This window comes from Apiospora marii (assembly GCF_038362585.1).
Source record: "Apiospora marii strain CBS 49790 chromosome Unknown utg000004l_segment0_segment0, whole genome shotgun sequence".
In the NCBI taxonomy this organism is placed as follows: domain Eukaryota; kingdom Fungi; phylum Ascomycota; class Sordariomycetes; order Amphisphaeriales; family Apiosporaceae; genus Apiospora; species Apiospora marii.
The window spans coordinates 3092125-3110323 of NW_027117375.1; the positions used below are offsets into that span (position 1 = coordinate 3092125).

At 53.0% G+C, this 18199-nt stretch overlaps 5 protein-coding genes across 5 annotated transcripts; 3 read left to right on the top strand and 2 right to left on the bottom strand.

The window, feature by feature from the left end:
• Nucleotides 1-585: 585 nt before the first annotated feature.
• PG985_006912 (eukaryotic translation initiation factor 3 subunit 2 protein) lies at nucleotides 586-1744 on the bottom strand (the record flags this gene model as incomplete). Its single annotated transcript, XM_066826681.1, has 3 exons — nucleotides 586-1071; nucleotides 1144-1647; nucleotides 1718-1744. The coding sequence occupies 3 exons, from the start codon at nucleotides 1742-1744 to the stop codon at nucleotides 586-588; spliced, it is 1017 nt and encodes a 338-aa protein (XP_066686288.1).
• A 1952-nt stretch (nucleotides 1745-3696) lies between these two features.
• On the top strand, nucleotides 3697-6705 carry PG985_006913 (uncharacterized protein; the record flags this gene model as incomplete). Its single annotated transcript, XM_066826682.1, has 4 exons — nucleotides 3697-3820; nucleotides 3886-3906; nucleotides 3979-4016; nucleotides 4081-6705. 4 exons carry the CDS (start codon nucleotides 3697-3699, stop codon nucleotides 6703-6705), a joined length of 2808 nt encoding a protein of 935 aa, XP_066686289.1.
• A 599-nt stretch (nucleotides 6706-7304) lies between these two features.
• On the bottom strand, nucleotides 7305-12227 carry PG985_006914 (uncharacterized protein; the record flags this gene model as incomplete). Its single annotated transcript, XM_066826683.1, has 3 exons — nucleotides 7305-7786; nucleotides 7834-8553; nucleotides 8594-12227. The coding sequence occupies 3 exons, from the start codon at nucleotides 12225-12227 to the stop codon at nucleotides 7305-7307; spliced, it is 4836 nt and encodes a 1611-aa protein (XP_066686290.1).
• Nucleotides 12228-13954: 1727 nt separating this feature from the next.
• Nucleotides 13955-14323, top strand: PG985_006915 (uncharacterized protein; the record flags this gene model as incomplete). Its single annotated transcript, XM_066826684.1, has 3 exons — nucleotides 13955-14159; nucleotides 14235-14240; nucleotides 14283-14323. The coding sequence occupies 3 exons, from the start codon at nucleotides 13955-13957 to the stop codon at nucleotides 14321-14323; spliced, it is 252 nt and encodes an 83-aa protein (XP_066686291.1).
• A 1030-nt stretch (nucleotides 14324-15353) lies between these two features.
• Nucleotides 15354-16552, top strand: PG985_006916 (uncharacterized protein; the record flags this gene model as incomplete). The annotated part of the gene is made up of 2 exons (XM_066826685.1): nucleotides 15354-15944; nucleotides 16010-16552. The coding sequence occupies 2 exons, from the start codon at nucleotides 15354-15356 to the stop codon at nucleotides 16550-16552; spliced, it is 1134 nt and encodes a 377-aa protein (XP_066686292.1).
• Between the last annotated feature and the right edge of the window lie 1647 nt (nucleotides 16553-18199).

The following is an 18199-nucleotide window of genomic DNA, read 5'->3' on the forward strand; positions in this document are numbered from 1 at the left end:
GACACACTTGGTTTCCCTTCGGGTTACTTACATAGACACAGACGATGGTGTTGGACTTGTTGGCTTACTCAAGCAAACCTGGGAAAGAATCAGACAAACCTGTACGGTAGCTTAATGAACGACGAATCTTTTCACCGAGACATTCTGGACTTGACTTGAACTCTTGTGTTGTTTATAACTGTTTTCAACGTATCTGCCGTGGTCCGTTAGCACGCGCACTGCGGACAAACGTAATGCCAATTCTAGTGAGGTATATCGTCATGTCTCGACCACCATCTCATAGTCTATCTAGATGGCTGCCCAACAGCTGCTTCGCACCCCGCAATTTTTGTCTTTCGATTCGCCTGCTCAAGTAAAGCAAAAGAAACTATACTTTGTTCCTTTCCCCCTAACGCCAGACAAGATGCAATTAAGATGAACCACCACGTTACATACAAGAGAGGACTACCAACGCCGAATCCGTCCGTTCCATTTCCCTCGTCATTTTGCCCCCGTCTTTGGGGTTGGCGCACCAACCAAAGAAGCAGGGGGGAGAGATGGGAAGTGCCGGGTAAGATGAGAGAAAACCAGGAGAAGCTAGCAGCCCTATTGCTGCATAGCTCTCTGCCTCTCGCGCTCAACCTCATAGCTGAAGTCGAAGAATCCCTTGTCGAAGTGGTGGACGCGCACGTAACCGTCCTCACCGCCACTGGCGTAGCTCTTGCCCGTGGGGTCGGCGGCGACTGTGTTAAGGGGACCGAAATGGCCTCGGACACGGCCAATCTCGTCCTCGAAGATCTTGTGGTAGAAGCGAGCCTCGAATTTACCCTGGCGCGCGGCGGTGGTGGTGACATCCATGGCAGCCTGACCACCACCCAGAATCACGAAGTCCTTCTTCGGGGTCATGGTGGCGCTGTTGAGGGGTGTGTCGGAGGGGTAGGTCTTGAGCACCTCGAGGTCGCGGGAGGCGACCAGCTTGGACGTCTTGTCCTTGGAAGCGGTGATGAAGTAGGTGCGGTCGTTGGACCACTGGAGGTCGGTAAGTTGCATGTTGAGGTCGTGAATGGGGAGGTTCTCCAATTGCTCGCCGGTCTAGAATGGTGTCTTTTGTCAGTAATGCGACACAAGGTTTGGTTGTTCAGTCAGAAGATAGGGAATGCGTACCTTGGCGTCATATTGGCTCACGCTGCCATCCTCGTGTCCAGCGATGATGTACTTGTTCATGTAGCTCCAGCCAGCCACGGTCGCCTTGCTCTCGTCGCAGACGATAGTGAGCTCCTTCTCGTCGCTCTGCTCGCCGTTGATGTCGGGGTTGATGTTGAGAACGACAATGGAGCCCAGGTGACCCATGCGCTTCTCGGTGACGCCCAGCAGCTGGGTTCCCTCCTCGTTGAACTCGACGCGCTTGACGGCGGTGGGGAACTCCCAGGTCTTGAGCAGGCGGCCGGTCTTGACCTCCCAGAGGCGGATGGTGTTGTCGGCACTGCCGCTGGCAATCATGCTGGAGTCCGGGGTGACGTCGACAGTCCAGATGGCACCCTGGTGGCCCTTGTAGGTTCCGAGGCGCTCGCCATTGTGACTGAACCAGGCGCAAACGTGCTGATCCTTAGCGACGGAGAAGAGGAGGTCGCCGTCGCGGTTGAACTTGATTTGCGTCAAGGCACGTTCCTAATTTTTTTTTTATTGTCAGCGCCTGGAATTTCGCGAATTGAAACAGCGATAAACGATTGTGACATACGTGACCTGAGAGCAAGATAGGTCTCATGTTGGCGGTTTATTTGGAGGTATTAAATGATCTCCTTGGTGGCAGTTGTCGTGGGGTAGACAGCGAGTTTTCTAGACAAGCAGCAACTTGACTTCAGTTGTGCGGGGCAAAAGTTGCAGCCGAGAATCAACCGGGTTTTTATTTTTTGCTTTGGAGGGATGCAGGTGCAAAAACCACCGACCTATCTTGGAAAGCGAGTGGGCTATGTACTTTTCTAATCTGTATCGTGCACTAGGTACTACTACCCAGGCAGGCAATAACACTTCTGCAATGGAGATACCTCCATGCCTCCCTCCATTCCCTTCATCCCCTAGCTCCCATCCATTAATTGATTTTGAGTCACTGGAGGGGAAGGAAGGATTCATCAATAGACTCATACTGGAACCGTGATACCCTTGGACATTAACTTCATACTGTAGCCAACCGCCCATGTATGTTGAACACCATGCTCTTCACTATCTTCACTTGGGCCCATAGTAGTGGTTACCAACCGGCGTATTTACACGGCTAAGTACAGTACCCTAGTGCTGCTAGCTACCCTGGACATCTTACTCACTGCCTGAGTCATATCCCCTTGATGGCGATAGGTAGCGCTGCTCTTGGTAGAATCATTATACTTCCCGTGAATCACCAGCTAGTTTCTTCAATCTGTATCATATTAACAGGCAAGTGTATTCGATTGAATGCTAGGCTTAATGGAGTAAGCATTATGCCAATAGCAACAAGTGGTCCCTGGTATGTACAACGCAGCATATTCTGGTGGAAGCAGCGTGCAGCGCTTTCGCCATTAAGGGGATAGATAGAAACATGTTTTGGTAGTCGACCTGGTGCCAAGCGTGATGAATCCCGGCTATATTCTCCGCTGCCGTGCAAAGACTCGTCAGCGTATCCTGGAGTCGTGCAGTTCGTTTCATACAAGTCCCAGTCCCAGCCGACATGGTGCTGTTGCTAAGAGCTAGGATGCCGATGAACGTCCGGCAAAGTGGCCTTCTGGACCAATCTATGTGCTAATAAATGCATTACCTACATACACATGCCTGGATCAGTGGTATGGTGTATTACTCCTTGACAACAGCGTAGCCATAAATCTAGACTGCATGTTATTTCTGCAATGATCACAGCGTTCAGTTGAAACAACCCTCATTCTCTTCTTCTCTCTTTCCCCTCCCCTCTTGTGAGGTATCGCCAGAGGATTCATTGCCTTCTGTCTGGCTAGCCACCCCTTATCGTCACGCTAAACAGTGTTGCCACCAAGCGTGTACAGCCACTCACCAATAGTAACTTGAACCGTTACCAGGTCCCAGCTACACTGTACAATATACTGCGCCAGCTGACTTATCCAACAGCCAAGCAACGGCCAAAAATTGCACAGAACATAAGGGCTGCAGAATTCCTTTGAGGCTAAGGTCACAAAGAAGGAATATTATTAAGAGAAGACGAAGCTTGAGCTGCTTCGTGCCTGAGCTGACATGACACTATCGGTTAGCATTCGCCATGGCCCGTCTCCAGGAGCAGCAGCAGCAGCTACGACATTCACACGTATGCTGATGCACACCCGCCTAGCCGTTCGCGTGTGCAGCTCCCGACAAACTTTTTCCACGGCGCGAGCTCCGACTCACGGCGCGCCTGTCAATAGCTGCAGTAGTTGTGGTGGCCCTCCTAACTCCGGACCCCACGGTTTTCAGCACCAGCTTCCTCTTCGGGCAACTCAGCGATCATCTCATGACTCTCGTGCTCTTTTTTCCACCTCGTCCTCTGCAAACCGCTTGACCAGAACAACAACAACAACTTCTTCCTCTCCTTCTTCAGCTTGTGCCAATTCGTCATTGCATGGTCGGATTCCGTCTCGCCCTTCCTGCAGTGCCACGACCCTGCCATCCTGGGCCCAGACCCTACCAATTGACTCCCCTGTACCCCGCCGACATTTCTGCTCGGCGTCAAGCTACCCCACCATGGCTGCCATGAAGCTCGATGGTAACGCCATCGCCAAAAAGATTCGTGAGAGACTGGCCGGCGAGGTTGCCAAGAAGCAGGAGAACAACCCCCGGTATAAGCCGTGCCTCAAGATCATCCAAGGTTCGTCGCAATCCCTCCTCCTCTTTGCAATTGCACGCGCACTGGCTAACAACAATGACCATCAGTCGGTGATCGGTCGGACTCTAGTACGTAATGTGATTCCGCTCGGCCGCACAGGTGCCACGATCCATCTGGGGGTGCACACTAACAGATTATAGCCACTTATGTTCGCATGAAGCTTAAGGCTGCTGAGGAGGTGAGTCTCCCATGTCCTTGATCCCCTCAAGACGTCACCCGTATTGACTCTGGGTTGTCTCTAGGCGAACATTAGCTGCGAGCTGTTGCACTTTCCCGAGTCCATCACCGAGTCCGAGCTTCTGGCAAAGCTCCATGCCCTGAACAACGATGGCGCCGTCCACGGCATCCTGGTTCAGCTCCCAGTGCCCAAGCACATCGACGAATACCGCATCACGTCGGCCGTCGCAGACGAGAAAGACGTCGACGGCTTTGGTGTGACCAACATTGGCGAGCTGGCCAAGAAAGGCGGCCACCCCTACTTCATCCCCTGCACGCCCAAGGGTGTCATGGTATTGCTTGAAGAAGCCGGTGTCGATATTGCAGGCAAACACGCTGTCGTTTTGGGCCGCAGCGATATTGTCGGCAGCCCCGTGAGCTACCTGCTCAAGAACGCCGATGCCACCGTTACCGTGTGCCATTCCAAGACCAAGAACATCGAGGAGCATGTTAAGCTGGCCGATATTGTCGTCGCTGCCATTGGCAAGCCGCACTTTGTCAAGGGGGAATGGCTCAAGCCTGGAGCCGTCGTCATTGATGTCGGGACCAACTTCATTCCCGACCCTTCCAGGAAATCCGGACAGAGGCTCGTGGGCGATGTTGACTACGAGGCTGCGGCTCAAGTCGCTTCCGCCATCACCCCTGTCCCCGGAGGTGTAGGACCCATGACTGTTGCCATGCTTATGCAAAACGTCGTGGACTCTACAACAATGTCTTTCGACAAGCTCAAGCAGAGGCGCATCGATCCGTTGCCCTTGCAGCCCAAGACACCAGTCCCGTCCGATATCGACGTGTCCAAAGCACAAATCCCCAAGGAAATCACCTTGGTCGCGGAAGAGGTCGGAATTGCCCGCCATGAGCTGGAGCCTTACGGTTCATACAAGGCCAAGGTGGATCTTAGCCTGTTGAACCGACTGTCGCACCGTCGTAACGGCCGTTACGTTGTGGTCACGGGCATCACCCCGACCCCCCTGGGTGAGGGCAAGTCCACTACGACAATGGGTCTCGCGCAGGCTCTTGGTGCCCACCTGGGCCGTCTGACGTTTGCCAACGTTAGGCAACCTAGCCAGGGACCTACGTTCGGTATCAAGGGCGGCGCTGCCGGCGGAGGTTACAGCCAGGTCATACCCATGGATGAATTCAACCTGCATCTGACGGGTGATATCCACGCCATCACTGCGGCGAACAACCTCTTGGCCGCCGCCATTGACACCCGCATCTTCCACGAGAACACACAGAAGGATCGCGCACTGTTCAAGAGATTGACACCCGGAGGCAAATTTGCACCCGTCATGTTCCGCCGCCTGAAGAAGCTTGGTATCACCTCGACCGACCCCGTTGAGCTGAGCGACGAGGATGTCCGCCGGTTCGCCCGACTGGACATCGATCCCGAGACTATTACTTGGAAGCGCGTACTGGACGTCAACGACCGTCACCTCCGCGGCGTCACAGTCGGCACTGCGCCCACTGAGAAGGGCCAAACCCGAGAGACTGGATTCGACATCTCCGTTGCCAGTGAGTGCATGGCTATTCTTGCCATGAGCACCGATTTGGCCGACATGCGCGAACGTCTCGGTCGCATGGTTGTGGCTTCCTCGCGATCTGGTGACCCGGTCACCTGTGATGATATTGGCGTTGGTGGAGCGTTGACTACATTGATGAAGGATGCCATCAAGCCAAATCTCATGCAGACTCTGGAGGGGACACCTGTGTTTGTTCACGCCGGACCCTTTGCCAATATTTCCATCGGGAACAGCTCCATCATTGCCGATAGATTGGCACTCAAGCTTACCGGTACCGAACCCGACGAAGACCACAACGCCAAGGCTGGTTTCGCAGTCACCGAGGCCGGCTTTGATTTCACCATGGGCGGTGAGCGATTCTTCAACATCAAGTGCCGTGCTTCAGGTCTTGTCCCCGATACTGTCGTCATTGTGGCGACTGTCAGGGCCCTGAAGGTGCATGGCGATGGACCCCCGATCACTCCCGGCGCACCCCTTGATCCCGTCTACAAGCAAGAGAATGTTGAGCTCCTGCGCAAGGGCTGCATCAACCTGGCCAAGCACATACAGAATGCCAAGCAATACGGTGTTCCGGTGGTGGTGGCTATCAACAAGTTCGCCACAGATACCGATGCTGAGATTGATGTCATCCGTCAGGAGGCGATCAAGGCTGGAGCCGAAGACGCGATCCTTGCGGACCACTGGGCACAAGGCGGCGCCGGCGCCGTTGAGCTTGCCAAGGGTGTCATCGCAGCATGCGAGAAGCCCAAGGACTTCAAGTTCCTGTACGGCCTCGACGGTACTGTGCAAAGCCGCATGGAGTCCATCTGCCAGAAGATGTACGGTGCGGCCAGTGTCAAGTTTGAGGAGCTGGCGCAGAAGAAGGTGGATACTTACACCAGGCAGGGCTTCGGGAACTTGCCCATTTGCGTAGCCAAGACACAGTACTCGCTCAGCCACGATCCGGATCTTAAGGGTGCCCCTACTGGCTTCGAGGTGCCTATCAAGGACGTCCGCATGGCGGCGGGCGCTGGGTACTTGTACGCGCTCGCTGCGGACATCCAGACTATCCCCGGCTTGCCTACGGCGCCCGGGTACCTCAAGGTGGATGTCGACGTTGAGACTGGCGAGGTCGACGGCTTGTTCTAGTCGGGATCTTATAGAGTAAGTTTTATAGAGCTTGTGGTCCAGACAGGTATGTTACCTAGAGATGAGACGCAAGGAGACGGCGTCCCAACAATGTAGCTTCAACAGGGAATGAATGTAAGGAGGGGGGGCGCAACAGGAATTTGGATTAGAACATATGATACCTTCAACGGCTAGTAGATAAATGATGAATGACAAACCAATCTGAAATCAACTCGAAAGGTGCCATAGTATCATCGCCTTTTCTAGTTTGGTAGAGGCACCTTGTTGAGTGGCAGTCTAATGCGTCTAGTGGGAAAAATCACTCACTTATGGTGGCTGATTGGAGCATGCCTACCTTTGTAGTTATATAAGACATGACCAATTCTGCTCTTTGGTCAAGACGGACGGGGCCAACGCTTGGAAGCTTCATATTTGTATTGTTCTTTCTAACGCAGTCGCTCCCGCTTCTTCCTAATATTTGAAAAGAAGGTCATCTAAGTTAATGACTTAGAAATATAAATAATAGTATAGGCATGGGTAATACCAAGCGCAGTCACTGTAAACGCATTCTCAAGCAAGCCACATCCTCTTCCTCCTCTTCCTCCTCGCTCCCTGGTTGCTCATTGGGGTATATATCTACTGTTCTCTTTCTTCTCGGGCTTGCCCTCCCTGTGCGTTCCCGCTTTGTTGCGGCAAGTAGGACATACGACGTTTTCTACGCTCTCAAATCTCATGATGGAGTGGGGGTTGGGGCTGGTGGCGATGCTGATGCTGACACTAAAGCCTGCGGCGGCGTCGAAGACTTTGGTATTGGTGAGGTTGTCGTCTGTGGTGCCGGTGTCGGTGCTGATGCGGGGGCTTGTGGTATCGGGGCTTGGGGTGGTGTTGCAGACTTTGGTACTGGCGAGGCCGTCGCTTGTGGCGCTGGTATCTGGGGTGACGGAGTCGGAGCCTGTGCCGGCGGAGCTTGCGACGCGGGAGCTGGGGGTGCTGGGGCCTGTGTCGCTGGAGTTGGGGGTGCTGGAATTGGCGATGCTGGGGCCTGAGGTGCTGGTGCCTGCGGTGCCGGTGCCTGTGTCGCTGGGGCCTGCGGTGCTGGGGCCTGGCCCGCTGGAGATAGTCGTTGTGCCGGGGCATTGGGTTGAGCACCTGGTTGGGAAGCCCCTGGCGGCGATGCAGCGAGCCTTTTATGTTCCCGCTGATCTGCGATGCCATGGCCCGGTCCGTCTACACTATCCACCGTTCGTTTCGTGCCGGTAATAGCCTCTATCGCACCCGCACTAGGGGTGGTCGTTGGCGCTGGAGCGGGACTGGATGGCTTCCCAGCATTGAAGCCTGACAAAGCGTGACCCAGAGCCGGCGTGGTAGTAGTAGCTGGAGATTGCGTCGACGGGGTTCTAACAGCTTGAGCACCCAGCGCCGGTGAATTAATGGCAGAGGCGTGTGCCGATGTTGGGGCGGCAACCCCTGCACTTGTCGGGATCGCAGTATTAGGCGAAGCACGAGAATTTGCACTCGCAGGTGCAGAGGCCAGCGATACTGCCGCCGGAGTAGACAGTGCTGAATTGTTTCGAGCCATAGATGGGCGTGCCACTGAAACAGCACCCGGCCGTGCAATGCCTATTCTGGAGGGTCGGGCAACCGAAATTCCCGGGCGGCTGGCCTGCGGTGTGGCTGGTTTGTGCGCTGACGAGTGGCTCGCGACGGGGGGTGAGCTTGCATGCATGGCTGCTGGAGGGTGACCGCCCATGCTGTGGTTGGTAGTACTATGGGCTGTAGAAGACGTAGCTGCAGGGAGGAAGAGGTGCCGGTGACGCAGATTGGGTTTTGTGAGCAGACACTTCTTGGGTGGGCCGTGTGGACTGTATGCTTGGTGACGCAGCAGAGCTTTTGGGGCCATGATTCTTACGCACTTCTGCTATGATCTTGTTGACATTTTCCACAATCAACCTGTCAGCATCTTCCCAGCCTGGCATGATGTCTTGATGAGGCAGCCCTTGAGCACGGTTGATGGCCGTGTCCACAATGGTTTCCGCATGCTCGGTTCTCTTCCTGAAAGCTTCAAGAATCGGGGTCCGGAACACCTGGATTCTGGTCTGAATAATTGCCTCGAGAGAAGACGCGGTTGACGGTGCGGGGGCCTTGCCTGCAGCTGGGGCAGCTACTGGTAGCGAGGGTTGTCTTGCCGGAGCTGCAGCCGGGACAGGCGCGGTAGCTGCAGCAGCCGCGGCGGTTCGTGCCTGGGCGGCTTGGGCATCCCTGATCTTACCCTGTACGGCATTCACAAGGGTAGTCTCTACTGCTTCGAATCCAGGCAGGGTCGGCGCCGCAGGAATTCCAAGGGCACGGTTGACCGAACTGTCAATAATCTGCTCAGCCTTCGCAACATCTGTACTCTTACTAATAGTAGTCAAGATCTGCTTTTTCCATTCTGCAATGACCTTTTGAACTTCAGCCGACAATGGGGCTCTCGAACTTGTCCCGTTTGCACCGAGCGAGGTGGTATTGTGGCTGGCTTGGGTCGCGTAAGCAGTGTTGACAGGCACAGAAGAGATATGGGGTGCTTGTGGGTTGTAGCTGGGGTGTTCTGGCTTGACCAACGGGTTCGCTGGCAGCGTTGGTCTTGCATATTGAGAACCAAACGCCCCTTGCTGCTGGGGTCCGGGTTGCCTCGCCATGGCCAGGTTTGGTCCAGCAGTTGTGGCAATCGGGGCGTGGTTATGAGACTGCGCAGGGTACGTCTGGTGCGCTGTAGAAGTACCCTGGCCCACAGGATTTTGAGTATTGTGTGAAGCAGTGGCATGGTAACCGTTCTGATGCTGATTGCCACCCGCATAGCCTTGCCCGGGGAGATTATGAGCATATTGCATGCCCCCTTGCTGCATGTAATTGGAGCCCGGGTAGTAATGCTGTTGATGGGCCATCTGGTGCGGTTGCATCGAGGGCGGGCCAAGCGAGCGTTCCGGAGTAGTGGCTTTTCGTTTCTTGCCTGCGTCGAGTTCGACTCCAGGCACCCGAGACCACAAACCCGTCTGATCGTCCTTCTTGAAGGCATCGTTGCCTAGCAGGTTGTGACGAACCGAACTCTCCCAGCCTTTTGTCTCTGCGTGGAAATAGAACCAGGGATACTTGGCGGTGATTCTCTTATAGATTTGCTTCAGGTGCAGGCCTTCGACCGGGCCAGCAGTAAGAGCCTCGTCGATCAGAACACCGTAATTTTTGCTAGGCTTCTGTAGCTGCTCATCGGTGAAATCTTCTCTGTTCAGTTCCAGAGGAGGCGATTTGGGCCGTACTTTCTTGTCCTTCTTCTCCTTGGCGCGCTTCTCAGCATCAGATCCTTCCTCACCATCTTCCTTCTTTCGCTTGGTATACTTCCGCTTCTCCGGTCTATCACCGTTCTCCGGGAGAGGATTCTTTCTGGGACGCCCCACTGGTCGTTTGATTTTCTCGCCCAACGGCTCCTGCGGCTGTATCTTCTTTGCATCCTCGAGCATTTGCTTCTTAAGCAACCGTCGCTCTCTTTTAGACATGATGCCATCCTTTGGTGGCCGCCCTGGGCCACGTCGCTTGGGGGGGATGGGCAGCCCAGCATACTCAGGAGGAATTCCATTGTCGAATCTTGGGTCAAGCTCCATGTCGTAGCCTGAATCGAGTACCGACTCGGCAACATCGAGCTCTGTATTCTCGAAAGTAGTATCCATGCCCGCATCAAGCCCCAAATCAAGATCAGCTGAAAGGGCTGTCTGCAATCTTCTTTCAATGCTTTCCTCCTCGTGATCTTCGAAGGCAGACTCGGCAGACTGCATGACCACATCACCATCCCGATCTGGTTGGATGATATGTTGCTCTGGCTCGACCGGCTCAGGAGGTGGCTCAGAAAGTGGTTCAACAGCAACAGCCATAGTGGTGTCCTCGGGCTGCTCAACCTCCTCGGCATCTTCAGCATCGTCGGCATCATCAGCGTCATCTGAACCAGCTGGCGGAGTCGAAATGTCTCCCAGTTCAGAAAGCTCGTCACTGGTGTCATGGTACTTCTCGTGGTCTGAATGCTCAAAATCGAAGCTCATCTCTTTGCCTCCAACAGAGAATCGTTTGCTCGACGCTTCCTCCTCGTGTAAGTCCTCGCCACCTGTCTTGCCCCGCTCAACACCATTGATCACGAACAAAAACCCAACATCTTTGATCTGAAAGCGATCGCCGCTGCGAATAGTGACAGGACCATGCTCTGACCCGTAAAAGACTTCATCGCAGAAAAAACCATTCCTATGTAAGGAGACGGCCTCGAATACCCCCTTCTTCTCATTGAATTGGATTTTCAGGTGATTTCTCGAGATTGCCTTTGTTTTCATGGCGATATTGGGGCCTGGTGAATGGATGCCGACGAATGGGATATGTGACGGCGAAGGCTGGACAGTGCCCAGATCGACAGCCGCTACCCCTTCGGTATGCGACACGTATTGACGATTCGATTTTACTGCTTCTTCTTGATCATTTGCGTCGCCTTTCTGTACCGAGGCAGCCGAGCTTGGCCTGCGCCGCCGAGCGCGTGGATTAACGCTGTCCTCGCCGTCCGATTCCGGACCCAGCATACCACCTTCTTCGCTAACATAGGATTTGCTGAACTTCCCTCTATCCTTTCCAAGGGGCGTTGGGGGTGGCAAGCCCTGTCGTTCATTCTCTTCAGCTCTGCGACGGTATCTTTCTTCGCGATACTCGTCCCTGCGAGCCTGGTCCAAAGCCCTTTGATCGCGGCCGATGATGACGGCGTAAGTGGTCATCTGAAAGACACTGTCGGCAAATTCGATCCTTGCGAACGACTCCAGCTTTTGGCTAGCGCTAGCACTTGCGGATGCAACGTCTGCACTCCCCGTGAGTGCATCGCTCTCTTGGGTGAAGGATGCTTGGAGTGAAATTTCCGAAGGGGCAATAGCTGTCGGGTAATCGCCCGACAACTGTGTGTTATTGCCTTGGGGCATGGAGAGGATGAATGCATTTGGGTCAGCGCTGGTGATGGAAGCGTGGCGCGACATCATGCGCGCGTTAGAAGCAGATCGAGCATTGTAGGCAATGTCGTCGTCGGTGGTTGCGACTGCGGCACGTTCCCGGTCCTTGCCCGCAGACAAGCCGGCAGGCTGGAGCTGCTCCAGGCCCATGGCAAGGTTTGCCTTGAAGTCGGTCATGGGATTTACTGGCGCAGACGCTGACGGGTGCGTGGCGGCTTGGGCGGATTCGGAGAGGTTGGGCAAATCGTGCTCAGCGGCATTGTCTCCGTTGGTGCTGTGGACAGCCGTCACGGCGGGCGTCGACAACGGACTGACCGTTGGGGGCGAAGGCAATTCGTAGTTTTGCGGAAGGGGAGGGAACTGAGAGTGGGAGGCTTGGCTGGGCGGCGCGTAGAAAGGGTCGTCGTCGTGGTTGAGGCCGGATATATCCATCGCATTCACGTCTAGAAGTGGAAAAGGCCTAGGCGGGGAGTCGACTTCTGTTGTACTTGCAGGAGGCGCGATGCGATCGGCCGTCGCATTAGCACTGAACGAAGTCATCGCTGCTGAATTGATGCTGCAGCTCGTTCGTCCTTTCCCGGGTATTAGAGATTGGTTATCGAACGCCTTCGTTTAACCCTCCCGGATCGCTGTTGCTCTGGGGGAGGAGAAATCCAATGATTGGGGGGGGACAATTAAATGTCGGTCGCGATCCAGACTCTTGAGCCGCAAAAATTCCTAGGTACTTACCTAGGTCTATGCAAAGCCTCTGGGCTTATGGGCTGATGATTGCCTTACCCAAAAAAGACTGGGGTCGAATCGACGCACAGGCCATATCAAACCCCACTCATTTCTCCTCTACCTTCAATGTTCACAGCACCTGGCACCTTCCTTCTTCTGTCGGGTGCAGCAGTCAACTGAGCGCCTAAATGTCCTGAGCAATGTCAGGCACGTGTAAGGTCAAAACGTGTCGTAGAGAAACATCAGGAAGAGGTGAGGCGACACCGACCAGCTTCGCTTAGGTATCTTCTCTTGCTTGAGTATTGATGTAAGGTTACCATGATATATATGCCTGGATCATCCTTCAAGCTTCAAATGTTGCTTGTCAAGGTACGACATCCGTTTTAAGTGCTCTTATCCTTCTCATTCCGCCTATTAACTAGCTGAAATGTGTACATCGGTGGCTCAAAAACTGACAATCTGCCAGTAGGTAGTTCATGGGTTCATCTCAAGAAACCGTTGTGCGCTGATGAAGAAAGAAAGCCGGAAGAACCGAGATAGCTGATGCAGAGGGTTTCAATCAGGAGGGACAATGACGACAAGGCGCAAGTTGGGCTGCGCTGGACGGCCTCCTATAGAAACCTAGAAGGCTTTTGAGAATTGCTATCATACCAACCACACATGACACAAAGCGAAAAAAGGTTATTCGCCAATGTTAACGATGGAGGGCAAACGCCGGAGCCAAAGCGGGAGCAAGAAAGACAGCAGTTGCCACTGATCCTACCTATATAAGGCACGGGTGAATGCACGTGCTCCATGCTCACAATACTATTTACTTACACAATGATGAATTGATAGGATATAGCTTTCAACATACATCAAGTTCTATATATTCTTTGGCAACATTGAGCATAACAACATCACAGTCCTATTAGCTTCTAGTGGCCAACAAGAGTAGTCCAGGCCGGAATTTTCAGCTCTTTGCTTCCGATCATCTCCAGGGGCGAGCTCGACAGGTGTTGTGCAGGCTATGTACTTGATTGACATCAGCTGGATTCTGACAAGCTGAGACGTGCTAGTATGGATCATTATCAGATGACACAAGGGCCGTACCGTACAGCTAGCTGCTCAATATTCAAACATTACGACCAACCTAAATACTATACGCCGATCCTCTTTCCTGAGGCAAGACATATGGTTGTATATCAACACAAGTATACAGTCACGTAGATACTCGACCTGTTTCAGGGGTATAGAAACTGGGTATGTTTGTCCAAGATCACTACCGACACTCGCACAATCCAGCTTCAGCAAAATATCATTCTGGTTAGTTGGTTTGTAGTTGACGAATATTCATTGTGCTTTTAGGGATGTTTTCGCCATGATACAATACTATCTCGGATCTTCCTTGTAGAGGGAGCTCAAAAGGGTCAGCGCATAGGCTGAAAAGTTTGTATGTTCACGCTGTTCCCTCCCGGCACACATCTTCTCCGGAGTATCACTATACGACACCAACTAGAACCCTGGATAGAGGAACGGGCTGTCACCAACGGATGCCTTTGCACAGCATGTTCGCTGATGCTCGTCATGATGATGTTTTCAAATGGATGGCCATTGGATGGACAGAACAATCGCAATTATCTAGTCTACCACACGACCTTGAACGTGGTAAGATTGAGAACAATGGGCTACGAAACGGGGCCAATACATGCCAGAGACCCTGCCACGAGTCAGGTCTCGTGAGCTCAGGAACGTGGACGTTCGGAAACATTGGTACGTTCAGCACCGGTGGAGTTGAATTACCGACAATCCAGGACTGCAATGATACTACATACTGACTTGCAGTAGGGTACTGTAAGATGGACACACTAACCTTACCTGCACTACTCCGTACAGCATGCGGTTGCGAAAGACAAGAATTCGATGCATCCGCCTAGGCAATGTCGTTCGTAGAGATCATCCATCGGCTCTTTTGGCGTCTTGGCGTCCAGACCTCCCTGCTGGTACCGGGCCACTCACTACCCAAGCGCGCGAAAGACAACGTAGGTACTCTGGCGTTCTATAGCTTTTATTGGCATTCTTTTGGTTTCTTCTCTCGCAGAAGAAAGATATTTCATATTCGACGTTATTGGGTGTGCATTCCGTGCAAAATAACGGAGTTGGCGAGAAAACCGTTTGGCGATCGAGTACTGTTTTGCTGGGATCTTGCAGGCCCGTACTCCCCAAGTCCGGGGTGTTTCTGGAGGCCGCAACTATAGAGTTGTGGTACCTAGCGGGATCCCCATGTCTCCATGCAACGTGAGAGTTAGTGCGGGCTGGGACACATTTTCTGGACGCGAGTTCAGCTTGGATTCAGGAGCACATGGTCGAATGCGAGCCTCTCATTGGCCCGTTCCTACCACCACCCCGGGCCACTCTCGAACAGTGGGAGGGGCTCTATTCGTACGGAAACGGTCCTCAAGATGAGGCAGTGGAAGTTGGCACGCGACTCCAGACAGTTTGATCATTGGTCCCTACATCTATGCGGGCTCGTAGATAGAGTTGTTGCAGGTGGCCTCTGATAGACCCCTTCGTGCGCTTTTCTTGCTGCAGGATTGTCTGCCTGTCCATCTCTCAGCTATGTTTATCCAGTGTCTCTTATACACGACAACAACCATGTCAACATAGCTGCTTTAAACATTGTCGGACTCCCGGCCGTATTATTCTCGTCTTTCTCTGCTGGTTCGATTGGTTGCCCGGGGCTACTTTCCATCTCGGCATCGTCCAACTAAGGCGCGTGACTTATCTCTGGCTTATACTGGCATACTTGCTGCGATCAGCCGAGTCTAGGTGACCCTTGGTCAAACAACCTTCGCGTTTCGGCTTCTCTGGCGATCTCCAGAGCTTCGATTCAAACTTATTCTTGGCGCCAAACCAAAAGTGTTTCCTGCTTCCCGTTATTGACACCATCGGAATTGAGCTTATAAGATGCCGCGTCCTACGATGCCCCCAACGCCAAACTCCTCTACGGAGATGAAAGGCAAAGACGGAGTACAGCAGATGACGTCGATGCAGATGTCGTTTGAGTTACCACCGTCTGCTATGGGAGGTAAAGACGCTTCGAGGTCGACTGGTTCGGAAGCCAAGACGTCATCACCAACAGCATCGAACCATCAGCCCCTGGATTCCAAGATGACATCGTACCCAGTACAAGCCAGCGAGGCTGTGAAGTCGCGCAGGCGTTCTTCTACAACACACAAGGAGCAATTCGCACTGCCCCCGCCACCGACAAGGTCTCGGAAGATCATTCAGATGAAGCCCCGTGCCCAAGAAGAAATAGTCGAGCCACCTTCTCCTGCGTCCACGCCAACCGCAGCCGGCAAAGGGGCGGCTGCCACAGCCGCATCCAAGAAGAAGCAGCCAGCCGCTACGAGTGCGGCCGGAAGAAAAATCGCACGAAAGACCGCCCATAGTCTCATTGAACGGCGGCGGCGGTCGAAGATGAACGAAGAATTTGCGGTGTTGAAGGATTTGATTCCAGCTTGTACTGGTGAGATGCATAAGCTGGCCATCCTCCAGGTTCGCTCTATCCCTCATGCCATGAACCACTTGCAGCCCCTGACTGACGCGAGCAACGCTTGTAGGCTTCGATAGACTATGTTCGATACCTTGAGGATTGCGTGGCCAAACTCAAGTCGCAGAACGAATCACATTCATCGGCGCCCACGCCGACCGAGTTTGCCCTGCCGCCACCCATTAGCCGAGACGTGTACCAAGAAGATGACATGGGTGATATAGAGATGACGGGGTCCGAAGCTCCGTCCCCGACATACACCCAGTCTACTTCTCGGTCCCAGAGGCCTTCCGAATCCCCTGCCTTGTTAGCCGAAGACGCCCGCCACCGGCAAAACTCCTATTCGTCGGCATCAACGGACCATCGCCACTACAGCTATAGCGCATCTACGCATACCTCTCCGGCTTTTGGGCCCCAGCAATATAGCTACAGTCGAGGGCCTGCTTCGGCGTCCAACTCGACGCTCACAAGCCCTGCCCTGCCGCCTATGCGCGACATAGACCAAGAAGCCTCGGCTGCGCTACTGATGTTGAATACGGACCGGCGAGGTACTACCAGCAGCAGCAGTGGTGCTGGGCGAGGCATGAGCGTTCGAGACCTGCTCAGCGCGTAGAGTCGAAGACGTAAATTGGGAGATTCTCGATGGAATTTGTGTTATACATAGAAAGGGTATTCGCGATTTAGGTCAGGCGCAAATAACCGAAGGCTGTTTTGGTGCAGTTATTCATATATTGACGGTTCGGTGTCTAGAGTTTTGTCTTGTGGCGGTCACATACCGAGACGCAGAGATGGTGAGCCTGTATATTATTATGGTTTCAAGGGACGGACAATCAAGCGCACACTCATGGCTGGCTGAAGGTTTCGCACTCGTCTACACATTGTACAGAATTCAGCGAAAAGAGCTGCTGGGCTAGAATGTTATCCCGTCTTGATGGAGGATGGATATTCCTAGAGAGGTACTCCTTGGCACGAATTAATGCACACTCAGATATTTATGATGAACCCCACCCCTGCACCTCGCTACCCAACACTACCCCGGCTAGTCCCGTCAATATCATTGGTCTGTCACATTTGGGAGCATACGACATTGACCCTCGTGGCCGCATCGCAGCGCAAGCAGCATTGGGTGAGATTCGCGAGGTTCTGCCTCAACTAAAGTCTGGTGAGTACTTACCACTTGTGGGGGTCAAAATAAGTTGACATAAGCCAAAGAACATTGAAAGACCAGAACAAGGGGTTGATCACTTCAGTGGCAATACCGTGTTTGGCGTAAAACGTCCTCCCTTGTTTGCTAGTATAACTAGTGATAATCTGCTGCAAATCGAATGCCGAAGACGAATGAAATAAAGTAGGTAATTATATCTTACGATCCTCGTATCTGGTTTTAAACCCGCGCCTCTGGGTTTACTTGCTTCTTATATCACTTCCAGGTATAAGAAACTGCGGATTCTCGATCCTCGAGTCAAATTTACGGGTGTGGTGTTTGCCGGGCTATTCTCGAGGCTATAAATACATTGACCGGCTATTCTGAATGGGAAAGGAGGGCTTGGACGAAGTGTGGAGAGTTATTAGGCCCTCTTTCAAGAGCATACATGAGTTTGGTCAAGAGATGAGGATTCGACATATGCCAAAGCTAACTGGTAGTCTGTGTTGCAATTGGCTTGGGAGTCAACACATCTGCCTGCCTTTGCATACAGTAGGCATTAGCGAACCCAAGGCCAATGCAGAAAGCCAAATCATATATCTACATGTAACCTAGATATACATGTTTCTATAAAATACATGTAGGTATATGTGTATTTGATTGTGGCCGCTGACGAGGCACTGTACTTGGTTGGCATACCCCCAAATTAATGGTTCGTGGAACATTTACTTAACTACATACCTTGATTCAAACACATCAACCCACCGGCATGCAGCTTGACCAGTTCGCCATTCTGGGAAACTTCAGCAACGCACCTGTTGATTTTGCCCTATTCAGGATGAACTGGTGGCTTACTCGTATGCAGCTGTTGGGTCCTGTTGTAGCTCTACTTCAGCTAAGTTCCGGGACCATGACTCGAATCATTGTAAAGCCAGGCAATTACGCCAGAGGGGCTTGCAGGAAGGTGCGTTGGAACCCGATGAATACAGTCATGTTCTTGCTTCATTTGCGCTTTAAAATGGTCCAGACTGTTCCTGATGGGAAGGACAATGTACCTGCCTTTTGTCACTTCCTCGGCATGTTGAAGGTTTTGTGCATTTCGTTGTGGCTCCAGAA